Below are 20,444 nucleotides of genomic sequence, written 5' to 3' on the forward strand. Positions count from 1 at the left end.
CGGTGTAGGCTGCAGCCCCTGTGGCAGTGGGTTGCCATGGGCTACCGTGTGTAGCCAGCAGCCAGCGTGAGTGGCCAGCAGCCGCAGTGAGCGGCCGTCCAGAAGCCGGCGACTGATCTGCCTCACCCGGGAAGAGCGCAATGATGGTGCCAACTTGGGCCAGTGAAGCAACATCCTCCACAACCAGACTGAAGAACAAAAGGACAGCAACTTGTCTGTTCCCCTTCCCCCAATTCTCCAGCACTGTTCCCATCCCCCCAATTCCCCAATAAAAATCTTAAAAAAAAAAAAGTATACACACTTTAAGAAAGGAAAAAACTGTATTAAAATTGTAATACTCAATATATACCAATAACTAAAGATGAGTACAAGTGACGTTTGACTTTTGCAATTACAAGAGGTGCTCAAAGTGGTTACCATCAGTGCAATTTTAATACAGTTTTTTCCTTTCTTAAAACGTGCATACATTTTTTTGGCACCCTCTGTATTATTTATCCATCCTATTTGGTTGACATTTCAGCTGTTTTCACTTTTTGCCTGCTACACATAAAGCTACCGTGAACATTCTTGACCATGGCTTTCGGTGTACATAAATAGACAGTTCTGTTGCGTTCGTTCCCAGGACTGGAATTGCTGGGTCACGGCGTGTGTGTATATATATGTATGAACGGTGTCAGCAATGCAAGTCTTTTTGCCCATTTTTCTTTAATTGGATTGTCTCTCTTCTTTATGATGAGTATATAACCTTTGTTGGATTTTTGTATTGCAAATACCTCCTACTTTGTGACTTGCCTCTTTCCTATCTTAACAGTCTCTCTTTTTTTTTTTTTAAGGTTTTATTGGGGAATTGGGGGAGGGGAACCGTGTTGGGGAATTAGGGAAGGGGAACAGACAAGTTGCTGTCCTTTTGTTCTTCAGTCTAGTTGTGGAGGATGTCACTTCATTGGCCCATGTTGGCATTATCATTGCTCTCTTCCCGGATGAGGCAGATTGGTCGCCGGCCTCTGGACAGCCGCTCACGGAGGCTCTTGGTAGCTCATGCCGGCTGCCGGCCACTCACGCTGGCTGCCGGCCACACACAGTAGCTTATGGCAACACACTGCAGCAGGGGCTGCAGCCTACGCCGTCGCCGGTGACTCACGGCGGCCCAGCTCCAGGTTGAGCTGTTGTTCACCATCTTAGCTGTAGAGGGCAGCATCACCGGCCCTAATGTGGGATCCAAACCGGGGCCCTGCTGCTCAGAGCTGGCGTCCCAAGCCAATTCTTAACCAATGCACCACTTAGCTGGCCCTCAACACCATTTCTTGAAAAGACCATCCTTCCTGCGCTGATAGACAGTGGTGCCTTGGCTGTAATTCAGATGACTGTTTGTCTGTGGGCCTGTTTCTGGACTCACCCTTGTGTTCCACTGGTCAATGTTTGCACCAATACCATACTGTCTTAACTACTGTAGCTTTAGAATATGTCTTGATATCTGAAAGTGTAAGTCTTACACCTTTGTTCTTCGGTGTTAATATAATGTTTGAATCTGCTTGTCAGTTTCCACAAACCCAAACTGCTGGCGTCCTAATTGGAACTGCACTGAATCTATAGGCCACATGGGGAGAACTGACATTGTACGTGGAGGGTGCACCATGTTCATAGATTGGAAGGTATTGAGTACGTCTCTCCCTTTATTTAGATCTCCTTTAGCTTTTCTGAGCTATGTTTCATAATTTTCAGTAGAGCAGACTTCTAGATCTTTCCATTTATTCCTAGACATTTGATTTTATTTGCCACTGTAAACAGCATTTCTTAGATTTCACTTTCTAGCAGTTTATTATTCGTTTATAGAAACGATTGCTTTTTGTGCAGTAACTTTATATTCTGTGAGCTCTCTAAATTCATTTAATTCTTGTAGTTTATATATAGATTCTTTTGTTTTCAGCTGCTAAGATTCTGTATTTTTAAATTGTTGTTAACTTTTTATTTCGAAGCAATCTCAAACTTACAGAAAAAATGCAAAAATAGTACAAAAATTTTTTTTCCTATTTGACAGTGAGCCCAGCACGCTTATACTGCAAGTGTGTTTCCTACAAACAAGGAGGCTCTTCATCAGTATAACTCAGGACATTAATGTAGGTCCATTCCCACTGTCAGGCCCCCAGGCCCTGTTCTGGTTCCTCTATTGGTCCCACTAGTGTCCATTATAACAAAGGATCCAGGTCACAGTCACGTCTCTGGCCTCCAGCCTGTGACTTTCACGACCCTGACACTTTCGAAGATCACAACAGTTACCAGTAGGGGAGTCTCAGACTGGCTTTTTGCCATTTCCTCATAATTGGATTCAGGCTGTGCATCTTTGGCAGAGTGTCATGGACTGAACATTTGTGTCCCCCAAATTCATCTGTTGGAATCCTAACCCCCACTGTGATGCTGTTAGGGGGTAGGGCCTTGGGGAGGTGATGAGGGTGGAGCCCCATGAATGGGGTTAGTGCCCTTATAAAAGGGACCCCACAGAGCTCCCTGCACCTCCTCCATGTGAGGACACAGTGAGAAGACTGCAGTCTATGAACCAGGGAGTTGACCCTCGCCAGACATGGAATCTGCAGGCACCTTGACCTTGGACGTCCAGCATCCAGAGCTGTGAGGAAGAATTGTCTGTTGTTTATAAGCCACCCCATCTGTGACATAGCAGCCCGGACAGACTAGGACACGGGGATGCACAAAGGGATGCTGGTCGTCACCGCGTCCTGTCACATGGTGTACAGTTCCAGTTTGTCCCGTTCCTGCTGAGGTTCGCTTTGACTGCTTGGTTAAGGTGGTACCTGCCAGGCCTCCACAGTGAAGGGACTGTTTTTCCCTCTGTAGTTTAGTAAGTACTTCGTGGGAGGTTCTCTGAAACACGGAAACGTCTCATGCTCATCAGACAGGCAGTGTGTTCATTCATTCATATCAGCATGGACTTAAGGATTCCTGTTCTGTTAAGTGGGTTCCCGCCCATTACATCATTATCTCATCTGATGCTGCATTTGTCCTAGATTTGACTGTTGAGAACTGATCTGTGTCCTTTGACATGTCTGCATTACTCTGAGCACTTCCTTACTTTCTGGAGTAAAGTGTTCTGGGTCCATCTTGCTCTCCCCCGCCCCAGACCTGGCATCGGCCCTTCCTCCAGGGAAGATGTGTGCACGTGGGGGCGTGCTCCTGACTTCCCGAGTCTGCTGATCTCAGGACCTCTCGCTGGACAGGGCGAGGGGCTGTGGCCCTGTCTGCCAGGCCCCCGTCCCACGGTGTCCTCCCTACTGCTGCCTTGGCAGCCTTCCCACTCCGGGCTGCTGTTTCTGCTGACTTCCCTCCACCCACTCACCCCTTCACTAAGGGCAATCCCTCACCCCACCTGAGTTTCAACATCCTGCACTTAGCCCTGTGTGCAAACAGCCTCCCTCCCCCACCCATGCTCAGCCTACTTACTGATTTTTTTTTAATGTGTTGACAAAAAAAATAGGCTAGCACATGCTCATGATACAAATTTCAAAAAATGCAGGAGGATGTGCAGTCACAAAGCTCAGCTCTCCATTCATTCCTGGATGAATGGAGCCCACCACCATTCATTCCTAGTTACTGTGCTCCTTCCTGGGGTTGGCGCGTGTCTACGGGAAGCACTGCTGTAATGAACCTCGATGTGTATGCACGCTTCTGAGAAGGAGCTTTCAAGAGTGTAGTGTGGACGTGTGAATTCCAGTAAGTAGGTCCAGCCTGGCCCCCCCATGCATGGTGCCGGCCTGCTGCCACCAGCCCACGTGGGAACGCCTGTCTCCCACACTCCCTACCTGCTTTCATACTTTGAGATCTGCAATTCTGATAGGCAGAAACAGGGAGTCCCAGTTTAATTTTTATTTGCATGTCTCTCAGTATGGGTGCAGGGAGCCTCTTTTTGTGCGTTTACACATCATTTAGGTTTGTTTTGTGAACAGCCTGTTCTTTTGCCCATTTTTCTACTCAGTTCATAATCTTTTTACATACTGATTTTTGCAGTTTGCTATATTTTAAAGAAATTAGTTCTTTGTCTATGATAGAAACTGTAATTTTTGTTTTCCCTATTTGTCTTTGAAGAAGTCTTTTTGACTTTACAGTGTTTCTGTCTTGGCAGACATTTTCTATTTTTGTGTTTTCAGTCTCTCAAGCCTCCTGGTATGGCTTTTAGCTTCTGGGAATACTGAAAATGGCCTTCTCCCCACCCGGAGCATAAAACAAAATTATCTCATTGCAGTACTTTGATGAATAGATGTTTTTCTGTTTAGATGTTTTACTCATCTTGAAATTATTATGTGAGCTAAGGGTACAACCTTATTTTTTCCAGATGGAAACCTAATAGTATTTATTGAAGAATCTGTTTCCTTCCCACTGTTCATTTGAAATGACACTCTTATCAGACACGCCAGTATTTTATGTACTTGGATGTATTTCTTCCCCTCCTATTCTGTTCCATTGATTTGTCTTCATAGACCTGCACCAGTACCAAACAGTTCATTTCCTGTGCTTTCTCAACAATTCAGATACCTAATAAAGCTAGTCCTCCCCTGTTTTTCTTTTTCAGAATTTCCTTTTTTGCATTTAAAAAATATATCAACTGTAGAATCAGCCTCTCAGGTTCCTCAGAGGATCCTTTTGGTACTTTTATTAGGACAGTGTGGAATCTGTAGATTAATTCAAGGAGAACTGGCTTCTCAGGGGATGTTTCTGCCCAGAACATAGTGTGCCCACCCCCGTCACGCCTCTTCTCTGTCCCCCTCCTCTCTCATAATAGTGGTTTTAAAACTCTCTCATAAAGCTTTCTTTTATGGTTAAATTTATTCCAAGATATTTCTATTTTTTTGTTGCTGTTACATATGTGGTTGTTTCTTCCTTTCTATCCTGAAAATGGTGGTTAATTGTGGCTGTGAAAGCTGTTGATATCTGTATAATAACTCCTCCCCCACCTAACTGAATTTCACCTTTTTCATAATAGTTTTCTAGTTGATGTTCTTATATTTTCAAAGTTAATTATCATATCTGCAAATAATGATGGTTTTGCTTCCTCTTTTCTGATTTTTTTAACCTCTCGTTTCTTTGTCCATTTTGATGTCAGTGTTACATAGTAGTGATGGAGTGTGCTGGGGGATGGCCTTGTCTTGTTAGGTGTTGAAGAATCACATATCTCTTCCCTGTTTTGTTAGGAATTTATGCCAGGAGTGGTGATTGAATTATCAGATGCCTTCTCAGCATCTCTGACGCTGGGACAGTCGTAAGATGTTTTGTTTTGATTTTTCTGTGGGTCTATTAATATGATGTAGTGGTGAATGTCTGACATTATATTAAACTATACTGTGTCTTTGCATTATTTTACTTGATTATGGCGTATTACTCTTTCAGTTGTTGCTTGGTTTATGTTGGCTGATATTTTACTTGGAATATTTTTATTGATATCCATAAATGGACATTTTTCTGTAGGGGGTGTGTGTGTGAATTTGTTTGGCATTTGGGGGTTCTTTTTCATAAAACAGATTTAGAAGGACCCCCCCCCCAACCCTACTACCACCACCACTGTGCTTTGGAACAATTTGAATAGCTTTGGAAATGTCTGTTCCTACCTGATTTACAAAAACACCTGATTCTGATGGTTTTTGTAGAAGCTGAGTATGTATTTCAGGTGACAAAGAGAATACAAAATCCTTTTGTTACCTAAACGTAGAATAATTGACTTGGCAAAACTTTTTTAGTTTAGTAAAATTTACTCCAATTCAAGAGGTTAAACACACATACATACACATATGACTATATGTGTATTTGTTCATGTGTATGTATATATCATACCTGTATATGTGTATATGCATGTCCATGTGTAAAAGGTTGGACAATTAAGTTCGCAGACTCATCCTAGAAAAAGTGCTACATACCTCATTGCTGAATATCACTACAGTCACCTTCGAAATACTCCCCTTGGGAAGCTATGCACTGACACCAGTGCCTAGTCCACCCTTCAAAGCAATTTTCGAACTCTTTTTCTGGAATGGCCATCAGAGCTGTCGTCGTATGACCCTTGATGTCCTGAATGTCATCAAAATGTCTTCCTTTCACTATTTCTTTTATCTTCAGGTAAAGAAAGAAGTCATTGGGGGCCAGATGAAGTGAGTAGGGAGGGTGTTCTAATACAGTTATTTGTTTACTGGCTAAAAACTCCCTCCAGACAGTGCCATGTGAGCTGGTGCATTGTCGTGATGCAAGAGCCATGAATTGTTGGTGAAAAGTTCAGGTCATATAACTTTTTCATGCAGCCTTTTGAGCACTTCCAAATAGGAAACTTGGTTAACTGTTTGTCCATTTGGTACAAATTCATCATAAATATTACCTCTGATATCAAAAAAGGTTAGCAACATTGTTGTAACAAGTTTGCAAACTTAATTGTCAGACCTCGTATTCGTTCATGTGTGTATGTGCATGTATATGTGTGTCCGTGTGTGTGTGTGTCCATTCCTGTGTGTCCATGTGTGTTTGTTCATGTGTGTATATGTGTGTATGCATGTCCATACATGTGTGTCCATTCTTCTGTGTCATGCAGGTGTATGAATATGTGTGCATCTGTGTGTGCTGCACATATGTGTATATGTGTGTGTGTGACTACACATGTGTAAAACGTGGTTTTGGACCCAGCCTTACAGGTCCTATTCTAGGCACTGACCTTACAGGATAATGGTGCAACGTGACTGCGCCCGCATGTGACACACATTTGATGTGCTTGGTGCCCCTCGGTCCTGGCAGGCAGGTCTTGTGCAGCAGGAGACCTGTGCTAATCAGCAGTGGGGGCTCGGTTGGCTGGCAGTGGGGGGCATGGGTGGGCCTGTTACCCTACCACCCGAGCAGCCACGGGGCAGGCCAGGCAGTTGGAAAAGAAGAGGGAAGGGCTGAGGGTAGCGGAGCAGTGGCCTCTGGCTTGGCGGTTAGGCCCTTGGTGGCGCGCCTGAGGGAGCTGGGCCTGGAGGTTCAGGGACGGGTGAGACACAGTCTGCGCCCTTCAGACTCCCCACCGGGCGTGAGGAACACACCCAAACAGGCAAATTTGTAGACAGCAACGCGAGAGTGCCGAGAGGAGCACCAGGCGATGAGTGGTTGGGGATCTAGCTGGTGTCGGGGCCCCACCAGTGAGGTGCCTTACCAGGTGTTCGGGACATGTTGGAGGAAGGAAATGACAGAATTGTTCTGTGAGGGAGCAGCCTAGGTGTGCAGGCCACCCCAGGACAGGCGAACACCCAGCTGGGGCTGCGGTGTTCCTGGTGAGGCCTGTAGAGCCTCCCATCTCCACCCTGCCTCCAGTCCTGAGGCGACATGATCAGCTTTGGCAACAGGGAGAACAGCGAGGAAGGACTGCCATGGTCATCCTGGTGGAAGGGGGTGAAGGTGTGGAGAAGAGACATGGCTTTGAGAGAACTTTCTAGGGTGGTCTTAAAACCGGGGCTTGTGAAGTTTTCACAGGAGTTGGTTGCAGCAAACAGCAGGATTTCCCTGATTGCTGAGCCGTTCACCACCTCGAGGGGACCTGAGAAGCCCAATGCCCACTAGAGCACTGGCAGCCCCTCCAGTGCCCACTGACTGACCATGTGAGAGGGGCTCTGAGGAGCTGGTGTTAGCGGGACAGACCCACAAGGTTCGCTGTCCCTTACAAGTTGCATTCGCCGTGTGAGCTCGCTGTAGCTCCCCTTCCATGCTGGCGGGGTGCGCCCCATGCTGTGCCCCTTGGTTATGGTGGGGCTCAGTTGGATCCCTTCAAATAAGAGCTCTCATTTTAGGAGCGAGAACACAACTTGGGCACACAGCGTGGAAGTCTGCCGGGTAAACCCTCAGGACAATGGCGATTTACTTCTCCCCGACTAGCATGTATTATTTCTGAATTACAAAACTGGCATGGTTTTGATGAAGAATTTAATGAATAAGGTAAAAGTGAAGGCCCTGGTCCCCATTGCCCACCTCTGTTCAGTCCTCCTGTGGTGGTTACCTTTAAAGATGGGTGTACAGCCTCCCAGACTTGGGGTATGTATTTTATGCAATGGAATCAAATTATATACCCTGTATAGACATGAAAACTTTTTTTCTTTTTTTTGGTAATTTTTTTTTTAATTGGGAAATTGGGGGAGGGGAACAGTGTTGGGGAATTGGGGAGGGGAACAGTGTTGGGGAATTGGGGAGGGGGAACAGCCAAGTTGTTCTTTAATCTTAATTGTGGAGGGCGCCAGTCGCCATCTGGCTGCCCGTTGACAGCTAATGGCCTCTAAGCTCAAGGTGCCGAGTTCAGTCTTAGTTGTGAGTGAGCGTAGCCACCATCCCATGTGGGAGTCGAACCGGTAGCCTTGTTGTTAAGAGCACACGCTCTTTCCACTGAGCCATCCGGACGGCAGCTCAGCTCAAGGTGCCGAGTTCAGTCTTAGTTGCGGGCGGGCGTAGCCACCATCGAACAGGCAGTCTTGTTTAGGAGCACGTGCTCTCACCAGCTGAGCCGTCCTGCCACCTGTTGGCAGCTCAGTGGTGGCTCAGCTCGGGCACAGCGTCCCTGGCCCATGTAGAATTGAACCAGCGACCCTGTTGCTCAGAGCTCGTGGTCTTAAGCTAACTCTTAACCAACTGAGCCACTTGGCCGGCCCCCAAAACTTGTTTTCTTGATTAAACTAGTCTTGGACTTTATTTCATGATCGTACAGACAGGGTTCTGTGTTCTTTTTAAGGGTTGCATAACTCTCAGTTATGGATATATCAGTTCTTTACTCAGTTTGTCCTTGCATATTTAGCTCTGTCTAGTTGTGTGAGAATATCTGTAGGAGAAAGTTCTAGAAGTAGAATTGCTAGAGAAAGGTATTTGTACACTTTATTTTTAGTTCAGAATTGTGTATTTATTATTTTGTTTTTATTAGTTTCAGGTGTACAAAACAACATAATAACTAGACATTTACACCCCTCACAAAGTGATCACCCCAACAAGCCGACTACCCCTCTGACACTGTACACAGCTGTTACAATACCACTGACTACACTCCCTATGCAGTACTTTACCTCCCGTGACTATATATCTATTTTAATTATAATTGGCTATTTGTACACTTTAAATTTTGAGGTGTTCTCAAATTATCCCAGAGGTCATGTGCACGTCCCCTCTCCTGACAGTGTGTGGATGTGGTCATCTTCCCATGGCCACACTGTCACCATCATCATCCTTCTAATCCTCTTTGGTGTCTGAAAAATGGTATCTCACCATTTTACTTAATTTATTACTAGAGGGCTTTACTTCATTTATTTCTATATGCCTAACAGCCATTTGTATTTCTTCACCTGATTCATAAGAGTGGTCTGAGAGAGAAATTATCTTTTTTTTTTTTTCAGTATGATCCTAGATTGTAACTTTGTTCAGTCCTTCTATTGAGAAGTTTTTCATTATTGTTTAATCAAATCTCTCAGTCTTTCCTTTGTGCTATGCTTAAGAAGATTTTACTTAACCCAGGATTGTAGAAATATTCTGTTTTAATCTAGTCTTTAGTCCACTGGAATTTCTTTTTGGGACCAGCGTGAACCAGGGATCTAACTTCCTTTTTCTTCTAAATGAAGAGCTGGTTGCCCCACCTCATTAACAGTCCATGCTCTTCTCACTAATGTGAAATGTTACCAAAGAATAAGTCATTCTTTGGGACCTTATGCAAACATGGACTTTGAGACCCACCTTTTTAGTAAATATCAGGATTTGGTCAAATGTTTACTGAGGCCCATAATGGATTCTGTAGCTGAAAGTTGCAAAGAAAAATGACTAAAGACACTGAGAATGTAAGATGGAAGGAGCGTTTCAGCCTTATTTTGGGGTCAGTTTCTGAGCACAAAGTCCCAGGCTCACTTATTTGCTGCGCGATGGTTTGTAAGCCTTCCTGGAAGGTGAAGTGAAGCGGGAATGAAATGGCATGAGATGCCACGTGCAGGAGTCGCTCTGTGCATCAGTTCTTTAAAGTCATGTAATCTTCTTCATGCTTTTTCTCACCTGTCACCACAGCCGAAATCGGATGGCCAGGTATTACTGACACAAGTGTGGAAGCGTCTGAATCTGATGGAGTACGACTACTTCGGGCTGGAGTTCCAGAATGTTCCATCCTTCTGGGTATGTGCTTCTTGTCTGCCTTTGGGAAGAGGCCCTAGGTGTGTCGTCAAATGCTCATGGCGCACACGGGTCACAGAGGACCTACTGTAGTGACATAAGCAAGATATTTGGTCACTGCACGTTCCTTCTGTCACAGCCGTACTGGGACAATGCAGCTGCAGGGACAGTGTTTGCCTTTACCTGAGCCTGCCTCGCCTCCTCCCTCTGTTGGTTCCATCTGGCTGCACACATGCCGAGGAACCCACTCTTCGTACTCTCCGTACGCACATCCTGCGGGAATCATTTTGTGGAGGGTTTTGAGCAAACTGTTTCACCAAACTGGTTACACTTCATTTCATTTAACAGGTGAATCTTTAGAAGCGCAGAACTCTGAGATTTATAGGTGGAACTGTTTTACAGAAACCACAATCAACCACTCAGTTTGAAAAGTACGGTGGAGCTTGGCCACTCCATTACACGGGCCATCCCCGCAGTTTGTTGTTAGATGCAGCATATATGCACTATATGTTTGGCCTTCTCAGGCACCCCTGATAATTGTTGGGGCCTGTTCTGTGCATGGCAGCACCAGCATCCTGTGACCTGTGGAGGTGCCCGTGTAGCCCAGCATCTCAGAGCCAGTACTGCAAGGCCTTATTTGTTCTGTCAGGAGTAGGCTTGGGGGTGTGCAGGAGGGCCCCAATATCCCTGCCTAAACGTCCCTCCTAATTCTAAATATTTTTGTGTTTTGTAACATACCAAATGGAGAAATCACGTAATGGATTTGTTCTCTTTTCTTGAATGCTCTTTAGATTTGGCTCGAACCTATAAAACCCATCATGAGGCAAGTACGAAGTAAGTGCTTTTCTTTAATTCTTTAACATTCTGTTCATTTAAGATGCTGTCCCAATCCCAGGCTTGTTCAGATGCTCACAGTCACCGCTCTGGATTGGCCGTGCAGTAATGCTGGCTGCAGGAGAACCCGGAAGTCACTCTGCTGTCTAAACACATAGATGTGGGGCTGGGGCGGGGGTGGGGTGGAGGTGTGGGGGTGCGTACTCTCTCTCATGGTTCCAGCTTACTTGCCTCGAATTTGAAAGTAATAGGACATGCTTCCTAGTATCGCTTTATGTGGCCAGTTTGCAAAAACAAGTATGTGATTTCTCTAAGCTATGAAAAAACTTTGAGGGTCTTCCTTTAATTGGCATTTTGAACAAAATAGTTAATATTGTTCTGTAATTATAAACATAAATATTTTTGTTAGCCTCTATTACATTTTACAAATTAAGGCATATGCTTCTTTGTTCTTATGTAATTGCAAGGGATGAAATCTCTAGTAGTCTGAATTCACCTGTAACTTTTTTTACCTTAAACTGAAAAGGAAAGGATGTGTGGAAGTAACTTTGTTATTCACTTGTAAGCTAGGACTGTTTAGGTCACCATAGCATGTTAGCAAAACAGTTCCTTTTTCCTTTTTGGTGCAAATGACATGGTTGTGTTATTAGAAACTTTCAGTAAAGCTAAGATACTCAGCTGAGCTCATTTATGTCTTTTCTTTACAGTAATCAGGTTCTGCTAGCTCAGTATATGAGTGATGAAGTGATGATTTTTTTTTCAGTGAAGTATAAAAGGATTTTAAAACTAATTTTTTTTATTATTACTACTAATCATGTGAACACCCTAACTTTTTTTTTATCACTTTTAATTCTAAATTATAAGAATATATTTCAAAATTTAATGTGCAATTTCCTGCCTGTCTTTAGGGTTTCCTTGAGTAATCTCTGCTTAACACAAAAGATTTAAAATTTTTCTTTTATATATATGACTGGTATGTAGGACTCACAATTTTATGCATGGGAAATTTCTTAATATCTCATTTGAAAAGATTCGCTTTAATAGTCCACTTGAAAGCGCTACCTCAGCCATACCATAATATGTGAGACGAAATAAATCAGAGATTGGCCTTATTTGTGAAGTTTACATTTTTTCTTCTTGTAGGGCCCAAGAATGCGATGCTTCGCCTAGCGGTGAAATTTTTTCCGCCTGATCCAGGTCAGCTGCAAGAAGAATATACACGGTAAAGAGCCTGTTCTGAGCTGCAGCCCCTCAGCAGGGCCTTGAATTCACCTGTGTCTCCCCCAGGTGCTCAGGGTGCATTTATTCACAGAATGAATGAGCCCAGGATGCACAGAAAACTGTCATCAGTGTGTTGTCATTAAAAATTCAAGCATTTTGGCAATTAACCCTTGAACAAACACAGATGTGAATAGGACTTGGAAGAAATGTGTGTGGTACAAATTTAAGAATAGAAAATGGGGTGTTAGGGTTCGGTTGAACAGAAATACCCAAATAAGCATGGATTTATACATGTGCATAAAGTTCTTAGGAATTTTGTCCGTATATATACTTCCTTGTCAACGAAATATGCTTAATCAGGAAGAGTACCAAATGTGGGTGGGGCAGAGACTTCCATGGTTTCCTTTGGGCTGCTCTTGAATTCAAGGTTGGTTCTTTACAGAAGTGATTGAAAGAAAACATTTATAGTTGTTTCTTCTGGGGAACGGGATTATGGAAGGTTTTTTCCTTGTTTTTTCTGTACCAATTTTATAATGAAATATAAAGCAACAACCTACTCCATCAATTAACCAACCCAAAGCACAAGGTCAGGTATGAGATGAAGGGGAACTGGATGATGTAGGAGAAACAGGCTAAGTGTCAGGCCTTCCTGATGACATATGGACTCATGCCTTCATCCTAGATGTCTAAGAGCCTCTCTTTACAAGGGTTTTGCAGGTCATTTACCATCACAAAACCGTAGACTGTCAGCTGGGGAGTAATGTTGAGATTACAGTCATTCAGCTTCTCGTTTTGCAAGTGAGGAAATGACCCCCAGGATGGCCAGAGTGTTTGTGTAGTGAACACAGAACTTAATCGCATACTAACTACCTGACATTCACCAAAAAACCCCTTTTGAGGGAATAACTTCTAAATATATGTAACTGGAAAATGATGAGTAACTGGAAATGTTACCTAATTCAGGGCCTTGAGCCCAAGCCATGTTTGTGCAGAAGGTCCTTTTTTTATTTATAAAAAATACATGTTTGTGGAAAGAGAAAAAAAATGTTAACATAAAACCGTGCAGAGCACAGAATGTCCCCCTTCACTGCCTGCCTCTCCCTCGCCCAGCACTAACGAGAGTGTGTCTTCTGGGTGAATTCACAGCAGCGCACAAGGAGACCCAGGGCTTTAAAGAGACTGTTGTCTCACGAGCAGTGTCAGACTGTGCACACGGAACACGGCTCAGCTGGTGTTTACCCATGTGCCCCTAGCAGACCGTGACATCTTTCCGTATTAGCATACCTGTGGCTGTATTAGCATACCTGTGGCTGTAACCATCCTCGTGTTGGTGCCTGTTTGGGCTATTTCCATTTCTCCTCTTATGACGCAGCAGATAAACACCCTTGTGGGCCTATCTTTGTGAACTCTGGAAACTCCTCTGGAGGAAAAGGCCATAGAAGTAGAATTGCTGAGTGACAGAGTTTGCACATTTAAATTTTAAGAGAGTACAGTGAAGTTGAACAGCTTGCACTAGAGTGTAAATTCCAACGAGGGAAGAGAAAGTCTTGTTCACTGTCATGTTTCCAGATCCGAGAACGGTGCCTAGAACGTAACATGTGCTCAGTCGTTATTTGTTGATGGAATAAATGAATATGTAACTATTACAGCCCCACTGGTGGTATTCAGGAGTGCCTGCTCCTCAGCTGCTGGCCAAGACCAGATAGTATCAATCTGCTTAAATATTTCCTAGTCACATTCTAAGCTCTATCTTAACAGGATGTTTCTGCTTTTTCGCACACCATCATGAGTGTGGTTGTGTATGTGACAGCAGTAACGTGGATCTGAGAGCTCCCCCAAGGCATGCAGTGCTGTGGGGGGTGTGCCGGGAAGGCACATGTCTGTGTTTGTGTTCACGTCCAGCACTCCTGCGTCCAGCACTGTGTCCCTCAGCCCTCTGAAGGGCCACTTCTCACTTGGCCTTTGCTCACTGTCTGCTCTGATGTCACCAGCTGCTGCTGCTTCCTGGGATGTGTGCTCTCCTGCAGTGGAGACAAGGGGAGTGTGTTCTAGAACCTTTGGAGTTGATCTCTGATGTTTTGAACTCCCTTCTAGGTACCTGTTTGCCCTGCAACTTAAGAGAGACCTCCTGGAAGAGCGTCTGAGCTGCACAGACACCACAGCGGCCCTCCTCACGTCCCACCTCCTGCAGTGTGAGTGTCTCAGTGCCTGGGCAAGACGTGTGTGACAGGCAGGCGGGTGGGTGGAACCAAAACGCAGGCATGTCAGGTCTCACATGTTGTGATCAGCTAAAGACTAACTTCTACAAGGGGGACTCCTGGAGGCAAACAGTCTGCACTAGGAAACAGGCTCGAGGCCCAGGCGTGGGCCACAAACCTCTTCAGAGTACGAGCCAGACTCTGACTCTCAGCACCCCAGAAAGACCTTCTTGGGGGACCATCACAGCCGCTCTGGTGACAAGTTAGGCATTAAACCCTGAAGGGAAAAGTGAACATTTCTTAGCATGTCACACAGAGCAAGAGATTGTTCGGGAGTCTGAAGAACCATAGCTGCTTCACAGATAACCGAGGCGAAGTGTCAGGAGAGGCTCTGACAGACAGGCGTGTGCTTCTCCAGCTGGCGGGATTGAAGGAAGGAGACACCCGCACTGCAGGCTCGGCCACGTCGTCCTGCCACAGAACGAATGTTTCTGAAACTTGAGTGCAGGAAGTGTCAGAAATTTTAGGAATTAATGAGTATGTGGGTTACTTTGCAATTTACTGGGTTCTTCCCCTGACACGCCTTCAGATAGCAAATTTTATCAATGGTTTGCCATCCTACTACGGGGTTTGTTGGCCTTCATTAAGATAAACTTTCAGAGTGACTTACCATATTTTGCTGTGTATGATGTGCACATTTTTGCCCAAATTTGTGAGAGGAAAATAAGGATGCACATTATACATGGGTAGTACTAATTCTGTATCTATCTAGCTAGCTAGCTAGCTATATAAATGTTTTTAATTCTTTTATTTACGCTTATGAGTTAAAAGTATAATAAATAAATAAATGCTAAGATTCCTTTATAATACAAAAAACAAGTACCTAAATATAAACAAATAAAAACTTGAATTTAAGAATTAAAACGAAAGATTTTTTTCTTGAAAGTTTGGACCAAAAATGTGGGTGCACATTATACACGGGAGCGTGTTATACACGGCAAAATACAGTAGTTTTTTTTAATTTGGCCTAAAGTCTTCTCAGGTAGACAGATGGCTTTTCGGTGCAAACTGCAAACTCATGTGGCCACTTGCCTGAGGGCTCTGTGTGCAGCTTAGTTATAATAGCTCTCCCGGCTCCGACTGCTGCCTTTGAAGGGGGCTCCCTAGATTGAAGGATGCTAGAGATATGACAGCCAAATGCAATATATGATGATGAACTGGGCCTTTATGCTATAAAAGACACAGGCAGTCTGTCAAATGTAGCTAGAGCCTGAGGCTTGGCTGTTGCTGCAGATCTGGGTCCTATCCTGATCTGGGTGGTGGTGCTGTACTGATGAGTGAGGATGTCCTGATTTGTAGAAAATTCATACTAAAGTGTGATACTATGTGTGCAACCTTTCTGTGAATTTGAAATTGTCTTGAAACAAAAAGAAGTATATTGCTTAAAATTATTGGGCTTCAACTACTATTTTTAAAACATTTATAGCCTGAAAATACATGAAATTAGAGACATTGTTTCTTAAGAATTTGAGAGGCCCTGAAGGAAAAAACATTTAAAATATATTATCCTAGGGTGGCCAGATGGTTCAGTGGTTAGAGTGTGCTCTGAACAACAAGCTTGCTGATTCGATTCCCGCATGAGATGGTGGCCTGTGCCCCCGCAATTAAAATGGCGACTGGACTTGGAGCTGAGCTGCGCCTTCCATAACTAGATTGAAGGACAACAACTTGACTTGGAGCTGATGGGTCCTGGAAAAAACACAGTTACCCAATTAGAAAAAAAAATTTAAAAATAAAATAAAATACATTATCCTTGTCACAATAGTCTTGGCACAACTTGTAGATAAAGTGTGGTTTAAAACCCGGACACTCGGTCCCGTGGCCGCTCAGCGTTTGCCTCCAGGGTCCCTCAGCTGCGTGTTTTGTTCTTCAAAATTCAAAACATTCTCCTCAGCTGTTGTTTATTTGTTTATATTATCTTTTAAAATATTTGGGGAAATCAAATATAAACTCTTGTTTATTTAAGGATATATCCTTTTACTACAGATTTAGGATACTATTTTGTACTTATAATTTGTGTATTGTACAAATACTTATATTTTTCTTTATTTAAAAATTAAAATAACTGACTTATTATCTCAGCGGAAATCGGAGATTATGATGAAGCCCTGGATCGCGAGCACCTGCAAGTTCACACGTACTTGCCCCATCAGGAGCGTTCTCTGGAGAAGATACTAGAATTCCATCGGAAGCACATGTGAGTCAGTGGGCCAGTCAGAATCAGCTGCCGCCCACCATCACTACAGTAACGCTAGTGGCAGAGCCGGCCCTCGGAGAGCTCAGCACGCTTCTTCAGTTGCTCCAATACTTGGCAGCCATGTTTTTCTGGACTGAAGTGAGGACGGTGCTGGAGGAGGGGGACCCAAGAGAGGTGGGGGCAGGGCCATGAGAAGGCGGAGCCATGGCTGGGGGCTGTGACCTGGGATTCACCAAGGGGAGCAACCCTCTCTGGCAGGGACCCTGGGTGATCTGGCCTTGCGCTTGCGAAGGAGCCAGTGAGGTGCCAGGTTATCCTGCCTGGCATCATGTAGGTGACCTTTGCAGAAGTCTGGGGCCTCCTGTCTGTCAGTCACTGCTGTCTGCACTGGGTGGGGTGGAGGGGACAGCACAGAGTAGGATTCCCAGTCAGGGACACTGCCCATTAGGACTGCACGTGCTCCTCCAGTGCGCTGCCACCCACCAGAACCAAGGGAGTGCCCTTTGTGTGCCCGGCACCAGGGCAGGCACTGCGTACACAGTAGATAGCTGTCACTGTGACACGTGAGCTAGGATGGCAGGCAGTAGGGAGGAACAGTGAGGACAGAAGGGGCGAGAGGATGCTGAGGGGGAGATCCAGGCACAGGCAGCAGCCAAAGACACTGGGGCAACCGACTGGCGGGAAGGAGGGCCCAGTGCAGCGCCCACAGTTGTGGTTTAACGGTAGAGCAGGTAGAAGCGCCCACTGCTGACGGGACTGCCCATGCCCATGGCGAGCCGCGCTCTGTGCCAGGCTGCACGTCATCCTCCAGCACCATGTGTGATGTGCTGTCACCACCGCCTCTTCATACGGTGAAACCAAGCCAAGGCCTGAGCTCTGTTTTGGGTGTGACAGTTTGGGGTGTCTCTAGGCGTCAGGCTTCAGCACCCCTGGGCCACCCTTACAGAAGCCAAGTATGGGGTCAGGGCTCCTTAGGGCTCTGGCTTTGTTTCCTGGATGCCCTTGGCTTGGCTTCTCTCAAGTGTTGCCTTCATTCTGGCTGGGAAGGTACAGCAGCTCCAAGTATCACACCCAGACCCTGAGGACCAGCCAGGCAAGAACCCTGTTCCCTTACCAGCCCAAAGGAGACGGTCACTTGTTCAGATCTGTCTCTGGAGTTGGAGACAGGGTTCCTTCCTACTGAGACACACAGAGCCAGGGCCAGACCCCTGGGGGAAGGGTAGGTGGGTGCTGCACTGTGCACTCCCCGCTCCCCATCCAGGAGCAGTGCCCAGGGGAGAAACGCATCTGGGAAGTGGGAGGTCAAGCCGCGCAGAGGGTGAGCTCGTCTTGGGAGAGGAAGGCGGAAGAGAGAGCGGGGCCCAGGACAGACCCTGAGGACCAGCCTGGGAGGACGTGTGGAGCAGGGGCCACCGCAGAGGCCATGGGGTCAGGGGACTGAGAAGCCTGAGGAGGAAGCGTGGAGCCGCGGACCATAGCCTCCTGGTTGAAGGCCCTGGCCGGACAGCACGTCCGGGCTCAGTGACATGACTGAGCCTGTGGGCCTCGGTGGCTTCAGGCAGAGTCAGGGTGGACACAAGCTCAAGAACAGTGAGAGTGAGGTGACGACAAGGTGACAGTCTGAGTGGTGACACTGAGAAGCCTGCTTGAGGGAGTGAAGAGCTAGATCTCGGGGAGGGCTGGGGGTCTGTGCACGTGTGTTCATGTGTGTGTCTGCCTGGGTGTGCTTGTGCGTTCATATGCATGAATGTGTGTGCATGTGTGTCCTTGTGTTTGTTCATATGTGCACATGTGTGTCACAGGGTGGCTGCTTTGAAAATTCTAGGAAGCCAGTAAGAGGAGAAGTCAGTGATGAGCTTTCCACAGGAGTGAAACTGGACTCCGTCGAGCCAGCCACAGTGTCCCCGGCCTGGCTGGCTGTCTCCGGCCCGTGCGGTCCTGATATGCTAGCTGTGTCTACCACCGTGATCATCGGAAATTTACTGCACGTCTGTCATTTCTTTTAATCAGTGTTGTGCCTTCATTTAAACCAATGAATTCTTCAGAGTTCAGACTTCTCCCTGACCTGCTGGAAACACCCTGTGATCCCTGAGCAGGACACTGAAGGCTTTTCTTGACTTTTACCATATTTCCTTTGGATCTTTGAGTTTGCAGAAAAAGATTCGAAAGCTGGTGTCACAGTCCATCTGGCTGCTAGAACAGACACCACTGAGAGGGTGGGTGCTTAGAGACAGCCGACATGTACTTGTCACCACTCTGGAGGCCGGAAGTCCAAGATCAGTGCGCTGGCAGCTGTGAGCCTAGTGGGGATGCGCTTCCTGGGTCTTAGCCGGCCTCTGTGTCCTTACACAGTGCGAGGGGTGAGGTCTGCCTGGGGTCCCTCTGATAAGGGCACTGACCCCATTCGTGAGCGCTCCACCCAGTCACCCCCAAAGGCCCACCTTCAAGGCCATCACAGTGGGGGTTAGGTTCAGCATAGGAATTTGGGGGGACAAACATCCCATCCATAACATTCCAACCCTGTTCCCCACAATTTATGTCCTTCTCACATGCACGTCACATTCATTTCACCCCGTCAACCCGCAAGTCTTAAGGTCTCATTCAATCGGGGGTGGGTGAGACCCCAGGGGCCATTTTCCCTGAGGCTGTATGCCCTCTGGCTGGACCTGTGAGACCAGACAGTGGGAGGGGTGTGGGATGGACAGCCCATCCAAAGAGAGAAATGGGGGAAAAGAGGGATGGGTCCCAGGCAAGCCCAAACCTAACGGGGTGAATGCCATTAAACCTTCAGGCTGGAGAGTAATCCCCCTTGGCTCAATGCTCTGCCCCCGAGACCCACTGGGCCAGCAGTGTCACCCCAGAAGGCCCTGCAGCAGCTCTCTGTCATGGCCCCACCCCCACCACAGCTCTCCCAGGCTGGGGTCACCCTGCAGCATCAGGCAGCCTGTCCTTTGGGACCTAGGTGGAGGCAGCCCTGCCCCATCGGATCCCTGCAGTCTGGCCTGTGATGGGAGGGGTAGCCTCAGGCTCCCCCTTCCCGTCCTGACTTCCTGGAGATGGCTTGGCCACCCTGATCTTCTTATCACGCAGTCACTGGGCTGCACTCTTCATGTTCTCCTTTTGTGCCATGTGAGTAGACTGAGAATTTTCCCAATATGTCAGTTCTGCATCTTCGTGCTTAACAAGTCCGTCTTTCAGTCATTTCTCTCTCATGTTTTACTCGAAGTCAGGAGGGGCCAGGCTGCACCTTCAATACTCTGCTTAGAAATCTCTTCAGCTAAATATCCACTTTCTTTGTTCTCAGTTCTACCCTCCACAAAACACTGGAGCACACCCACAGTTCAGCCCATTTTTCCTGCTTGTAACAAGGGCCGCCTTCCTGCAGTTTTCAAGAACATCCCTCATTCCGTGAGACGCCATCAGAAGGGCCCTCGCCGTCCACATTCCCACAACAGTCTGCTCATGGCGGCTTTGTTGTCCTGTCCTATAAGAAGGTTGAGGCTTTCCCTCCACTGCCCTCTTTTCTCTCTGGGCCACGAGAGTCGCCCTTACTGTTCCCATTTCCAGCCCCCAGTACACAGCTCCACAGCGTGTCCTCCAGACCAGGGCTTCCTGGAAAGCGGCTCTGTCACATTCCGGTTGATGATTTATGAAAATGTAAGTTGGTAGTCAGGTGTCTATATCAAATCAGACAGTGGAAATTTTAGTCACAGAATGGAGACCACAAGAGTGGCCTAATGCACAGTTTTGTTATTCCTCAAAGGCCCAAAGCTCGGGCATTTGGAAGTCGG

At 46.3% G+C, this 20,444-nt stretch overlaps 1 protein-coding gene across 7 annotated transcripts in view; it reads left to right on the top strand.

The window, feature by feature from the left end:
• FARP2 (FERM, ARH/RhoGEF and pleckstrin domain protein 2) overlaps positions 1–20,444 on the top strand; it is a 102,000-nt gene that overhangs the window by 32,848 nt on the left and 48,708 nt on the right. For all 7 annotated transcript variants that reach the window (XR_002122460.1, XR_002122466.1, XM_019629647.1 and 4 more), the window contains exons 3-7: positions 10,042–10,146; positions 10,935–10,977; positions 12,121–12,199; positions 14,293–14,390; positions 16,539–16,653. Coding sequence is in view for 5 of the 7 variants with exons in the window: in XM_019629647.1 (XP_019485192.1) it covers positions 10,042–10,146; positions 10,935–10,977; positions 12,121–12,199; positions 14,293–14,390; positions 16,539–16,653 (440 nt within the window). In the remaining 2 variants the exon portion in view is untranslated. The remainder of the gene's footprint in view (positions 1–10,041; positions 10,147–10,934; positions 10,978–12,120; positions 12,200–14,292; positions 14,391–16,538; positions 16,654–20,444) is intronic.

The sequence above is a fragment of the Hipposideros armiger genome, unplaced genomic scaffold, assembly GCF_001890085.2.
Source record: "Hipposideros armiger isolate ML-2016 unplaced genomic scaffold, ASM189008v1 scaffold_17, whole genome shotgun sequence".
NCBI classification, from domain to species: domain Eukaryota; kingdom Metazoa; phylum Chordata; class Mammalia; order Chiroptera; family Hipposideridae; genus Hipposideros; species Hipposideros armiger.